The sequence below is a fragment of the Ursus arctos genome, unplaced genomic scaffold (assembly GCF_023065955.2).
Source record: "Ursus arctos isolate Adak ecotype North America unplaced genomic scaffold, UrsArc2.0 scaffold_4, whole genome shotgun sequence".
Taxonomy (NCBI): Eukaryota; Metazoa; Chordata; class Mammalia; order Carnivora; family Ursidae; genus Ursus; species Ursus arctos.
In genome coordinates this window covers 4,119,186-4,125,185 of record NW_026623056.1, presented here as the reverse complement: position 1 = coordinate 4,125,185, position 6,000 = coordinate 4,119,186, and the positions used below count along the sequence as shown (strand labels likewise).

At 53.1% G+C, this 6,000-nt stretch overlaps 1 protein-coding gene across 11 annotated transcripts in view; it reads left to right on the top strand.

Moving 5' to 3' along the window:
• The first annotated feature begins 1,918 nt into the window (after window positions 1–1,918).
• The window catches only part of MECOM (MDS1 and EVI1 complex locus), a 542,755-nt gene continuing 538,673 nt past the window's right edge, over window positions 1,919–6,000 (top strand). For 3 of the 11 annotated variants that reach the window (XM_026499010.4, XM_026499018.4, XM_026499041.4), the window contains exon 1: window positions 1,959–2,308. In XM_026499010.4, the coding sequence (XP_026354795.1) occupies window positions 2,272–2,308 (37 nt within the window). In that variant the 5' untranslated portion in view covers window positions 1,959–2,271. Of the gene's footprint in view, window positions 2,309–6,000 lie in introns of all 11 variants that reach the window. The other 8 variants (XM_048215180.2, XM_026499001.4, XM_048215171.2 and 5 more) reach the window with 5 other exon arrangements.

The following is a 6,000-nucleotide window of genomic DNA, read 5'->3' as shown; positions in this document are numbered from 1 at the left end:
CTCCTACTGCTCTGGGAGCGCTTCCTCCCTGTGGAGTCTCCCTCTGGGGGAGGGGGGGGGACAGGGCCCTTGAGATTCCGACAGATGGGAGGGGTCTGATCCTCCAGTGCATCCTCCCTGTGGCCTAGGTGAGGGTCCCCAGGGAGCCCTTAAACTGATCAGAAGCGGCTTCTATGAATATCTTGCCGGCCAGCCTAGTGTTTCTCTCCCTAGAGACTCTATTACCTTCTAAAGGTTCTCAATCCCCCACTTCTCCACTTCCTCCGAGGACACTTCTGGTCAGAGGGAAGGCACTACTCCATCTAACCCGAGGGAGCCTGTGAACTCACATTCACAGACCTCCAGGTATCCACATTCAGAGTGTTGAAGAGCCTGGTGCTTTTGCACCCACCTCCGCTGTGTGTAAGTACACCACCTGGCTCCAGAGAGCAACAGGAATTGTAGTGGTCGGACTGGAAAAGAAACCCACCTGCCTCTTCAGTCCGGAGGGAATGGTAGAGTTCTCTTGTGTCCATCTGGGGCTTACCAGAACTTTCTCTTTTGGAACTTGGTTTACTCCTGCTCTGTGCAATTCCTTCCTTTGCTCCCTTTCTTTTCCTCACATTTCAACATTACACATCAGTCTCTCTTGGGACCTGTACTTGGTTCTCCAGGGACCTGTATCTTACGGCCACATGCTCCCAGAATTACACAGCTCTGGAGAAAGAAATGGCGGGCATTCTTAGCCAGGGTGATCCTTTGAATTTTGATTTCCTCAAACAGAAATATTTTACGAGCCATTGGTGAATGCCCTTTAGGCTTCAACCTTGCTGTTTGCTCAGGACATTCTCAGTGATCTCTCTTCCCTTTCCCTGCCTTGGCCAAACTCATGCCCAGGGCTTGCTTTTCTTTTCCTTTTCCTCTAACTGGAACATCAAGGATGTATTGTTGGAGCACAGAGACTGAAAAGATTGTAATTTTCTTTTACAGTGTCTGGCAGGATTTGCAACAGATATTATTGGGGACGTAAATAGCTCATGGAAGGTATTGAACAAAACCGTTTAATGCAAGGAGGTTGTACTAAGAGAAAATCTATACCTAGTTGAAATTGATTCATACCTTGAACACAGCTGGCCCCATTTCTATGTGCCCACCTCATTGGTAAATCCTGTAATTAAACAAGTTTCAACAATGTATTTTTTAAGGGTGGGGGAGGAATTTCCGCCACCTTCTCTTTCTTTTGACCCCAAAGGTTGTGGGTTTAAGCGAATGAGTGAAAATGGCTGGCAGGCTGAGCTGCAGCAACAGGAGATGGGGGCAGCGGCGGGGGAGGCCGGAAGGTGACAGCCGGTCTCAGGGAAGCAGGAGGTCTTGGATGTTAAATGCCGAGCCTGTCCGGACCTGGGAATCAAAGGTGATCATTACTGCTTGGTGGGAATAGACCACTGAAATGTTCCAAGGATAGATGCAAGCATTGGTATTATACCTAACATCGAGAAAGAAAACAGTTACTTATTCAGCTTTCAACTCTGAAAGCACAAGCCGCAATAGCTTCGGTAGCAGCACGAGCGTCAGCAGCAGATTTCCTGAAGTTCAGGATGATTCTCACTTTCTCCTGGATCATTTGTCAAGAGTCCTGTCCTTCTAGTTCCTTAGCATGAAAAGGTTTTAAAAGCCCCACTTCTTGCTTTCTCCGTGGATGGTATAGAAAATTTCCTGCAATTTATGGTGGGAAAAATAATAATAATAGTAATGATACAGGCTTATTGGTGATTCCAACACGAAATCAATCCTTTGCCCTAGTCTTTTTATTCCGCCCCCCCCGCCCGCCTTTTTTTGGGGCGAGGTGTCTGTTCCCCTCTGGCTCCCTGTGCTCGCTCCCCGCCCCCCGCCGCCCTCCCTGTGGCTCCCTTTCTCCGCCTCCTCAGCGATTGCCATCTGACAAGATCTCCAAATCAAAGTGATAAATCGCTCCAAACTTTTTTTGGCGGCGCTGAGATGTTGGAGGGGCGTCTAGCGCGCATGTGCGAAGGTGTCCGAACTGACAATGCTGGAGAGATAGCGAGTGTGGATTGAGAGAAAGGGAGAGAGGGAGGGAGAGAGAGTGAAAGAGGGAAAGACAGAGAGTGAGTGTGTGTAAGTGCGTGTGTGTGTGTGTGTGTGTGTGAGAGAGAGAGAGAGAGAGAGAGAGAGAGGAGCGAGGGAGGGAGCGAGAGGGAGAGCAAAAGAAGGAAAAGATCCAAGAAAAAAAAACCCCAACCACACACCAGCGGCTGCAGGACTGGGCACAGCATGAGATCCAAAGGCAGGGCAAGGAAACTGGCCACAAGTAGGTGCAATATCCCTTTTCTATTGGCTTTCCCCCTCCTCTGCCATCTTGCATATCTGTCTCCAGCGCTCCGGGAGGGAGCGCGCAGCTGCCTCTCTCGCCGGGGCCCGGGTGGAGGGCAGGCGCAACGCAGCCCCAGCAACCTGCCGGTCCCAGCCTTCGCGCCCGGCCGCCCGCGCTCTCGCTCTTGGTTTGGGCGCCAGAGGAGCCGGGGCAGCCCTTAGCCCCGCGCACCGACCAGCTGTGGCAACCCCGGGGTGGGGGTGGGGGTGGGGGCAGCCAAGACCAGGGTGGGAGGGAGAAGAGCGCGCGAGAGCAAGCGGGAAGGGGTGGGGTGGGGTGGGGGGGGGGAGAGGAGATGAGAGAGTCTCCCCCTCCCCTCCCCTTCCCCCCAGGCGGAGGAGAGTTGCCTCTGGCCAACCAGCTAGTCCCGGGTAGGGGAGGGGGAGCGGGGGCTGGGGAGAGGCGGGCTGGGGATGGGAGCGTTTTCGAGCCTTGGTTCGTTTCTGGGGTTTGGGGTGGGTGGCAGGCTCGGAGGGAGCCACAGTGGCGGCGGCGGCGGGCAGCCGTGGTGGAGTTGGGAAAAGTTGCGAGGCGGCCGCTGGAAGTTGCGCGGGCTGGCTAGCTGCGCCGAGCTGCGGTTGCGGTAGTGGGCGCTGTGCGCTCGGCGGTGCTCTCCGGCGTGCGCCGCGCGGCGGGACGACTGGGGTGGGGAGTGGGGGAGACGAGAGTGGGGGCTGTAGTGGCTGTGTGTGTGGTGGTGGTGGGGGGGCACAGGCAGTGCAGAGCTACCGGCTCCGCGGAGTCCGGGGCAGGTGAGGAGAGAAGAGGCCCGGCGAGCGTATGGAGAGTGAGGAGTGCAGGGCGCGCAGCCAGCGGCGACAGCCGCGGAGGAGAAGGGGGCCGAAAGGGCCTGCTCACGCCTGCGAGCTCCAGGCTGGCCGGGAGCCGAGTGACCCCCAGGGGGCGGGCTGCCGGGACCTTAGGCCGCGGAGAGAGCGCGGCAGAGCCTCTCGCTCTATTTCTGGATGCAGCCCGGGTCTCGGGTCACTAACCCTCCCCGGCGCCCCCTGTCTGCCCGGCGTGGAGCGGCCTCGGTCACGCGGGACCAGGGAGATTGGGTTCAGGGCAGGGGCGGCAGAGTCCCCCATCCCCCACTCTTCTCACCGAAGTGTTGGGGGACTTCGCCTGGAATTGTCCGCCGAGCCGACACAGTCCGGAAAGGCAGAAGCCTCGATCGGACTGTAGGCGATAGGACTGGGTTTGTCCAACTGCTTGTACCGCAAGGGTAAGGGGACTAGGAGGTGCCGAGACCGGGAGCAAACCCGAGCAGTCCAAAGCCCTCTTCCTCGAGGTGTCACCACGCGAAGGGACAGGCCGCCGTTCGCTTTTCCACTCGCTGAAAACAGCTAATTGTTTTGCTTGTGGACCAGAGAAAGGAGAGATGGGGGTGGGTAGGATGCTTCTCCCCAGTAAAATCCCCAATCTCCCCCCTCCTTGCATATTAAAACCGAGTACGTCCCCACGCCTTCCAGCCTCTCAGGTCCCCGCGGCAGCCGCGCGGAAGGCAGCGGCACCTCTGCGGGCTGGGGTTCTTTGGCAGTGGGAGTCCGAGGTCTAACCCAGTGAGATGGTGTCATCGTAGGCTCCTTTCCAGGGCTTCGTCCAGTCCTCACTCAAGCACTCCTTCACTTCCCAATACGTTTCCTTTCGCCCTGGTCTCAGGGATCAACCTAAATATAGGGCTCTTGGGTCATCAGTACATCTGTTTCTCTTTTGGATATTGTTCATTTCACTTAGCTGCGACACTGTCACAGGGCGCCAGTAGAAGACCTGTTTTTTCTGTTTTCTTTTAAATGAGGCCGATGTCTTAATTTTCATCTGAGGAGGAATTAAATGTACATATGCTTGGAGGCCTGGGGGCTTTAATTCCGGCTAAAGGTTTGGAGAGAGAGAGAGAGAGAGAGAGAGAGAGAGAGTGTGTGTGTGTGTGTGTGTGGTTGGAGGGCGGGCGGACAAGAACGGTGTTTGGGGGGGGGGGGGGAGGCGTGGAGAGCCGATCTCAACCATGCCTAAATTGTGAAATGAAAGCCGAATGCTTTGCGCCTCATTGCCCAGTATCCGCCGAAGTGAAAGCAGAACACAAAACCCTTCGAATTTTCTTGAGCAACTTTTTCAACTATTTTAATTGCCAAGCTATACGCCTCCCTATTAAAATATTCCCAAACGCACAGCCCGCTCAAACATCCAGAAACCGAACCTCGTTTTCCGATCTGATGATACTTGTCACTCATCCAGTGGGAGACCCATTTTTTGTCTCTAGTGTCTCGAAGGATGACGCTGCCGCTTTCTGATAACTAGATAGGAACTCTTAAAAACTTTCCTTGCTGAGCCCCAGGTTCTCGCTCACGCTGCTCCAGCTGTTGCCACCGAGCAGCCTTTCTCAGGCAGAAGCACTGCGTTAAGCAATTCTTCAGTTACAATCTGGGTAATAAAGGAAATCATATCAAAAGTAGGGATTTTTTTTTGTATTTTAAAGCGCTGTTTCCTTTCCCTGCTGTAGTGCGTGAGTTTCCTTGAGCGTGGCGGAGATAGTCAGTGACCCCTTGCCGAGCAGTCCAACGAAAACTTCGCCGCTCTGTCTGCACCGCTTTCTTTCTCTTTTCTGGGATGGAAAGAGGCAGTGTGACCAGCATACTTTAAAAAGCATACTTTTATGTTTTTTTTAATGCAAAGTCAACACTGCAATGGAAACAAATCACATAGGAACAGTAGTTTTCTGGATTTCTTGTTATTCTTTTTGTCTTTTGTAAATTTCTTTGGTGGCCAACTCTTGTTCCGGTCTTGGCTACAGTACAGGATCCCATGGACGCTGGAAGTACCCACCGAAGTTAAGCCCAGGCTGAATGTACAACCCATGTTCCAACTTATAGGGCTTGTTTTTTTTTTTTTTTAACACAATAGTTGTAATCGATAAATTCGTTGCAAATCATTTGGGAGGAATAAATTGTTTAATTAAAAAAAAACAAAGAAGGGAAAAGCAAGAAGATTGACAGTCGTACTGTCTAAAGCCCTCGGCTTTTATTCCCATCTTTAAGAAAAGAAAACTAAAAGCCAAGCAGACTCTGGCAGCGCCGGGAGGCTTCCCAGCGGTTTTTTGGGCAGCTAGGATGGCACCTGGGCGGTGCAGAATTGCCAGTTGCAACTTTTTTCTCCTGGTGATGGGAAAGAAGTCAGGCTGGCTTTGCCCAGCCTGTCTAGAGCCGAAACACCGAGGCAACCCCCACCCCACTTCCCTAAAGTGACACCCGGCAGGGTTTCAATCACAGCAATGAAGGAGTTGCAACGCGTAACCCCCCTTAGCTACCGGCCCCCCAGAAGTCTCGTAAAGACCCAGAAGGCGATGCGATTAGCAAGACCCCGGAGAGGGGGGCACTCGTTACTTGTACACTTGATCTCTGTTTAAAAAGAGGCTCTAAAATGGGTGAGGTAGATGACGACCCTCCCTCACGTGCTTAAACTCCTCACCTTGGCAGCCCAATACCTCAGATAACAAAGGAAACGTGCATCCGGGTTCCAGCCTGCACTCCCCGTATGCCCACCCATTTGTGTTTTTCTTCATAGTTAAAAAAGAAAAGATCGAAATACAGAGCTTTGTCTAAAAAACATATTTTACTTGTTTATTTCAGACT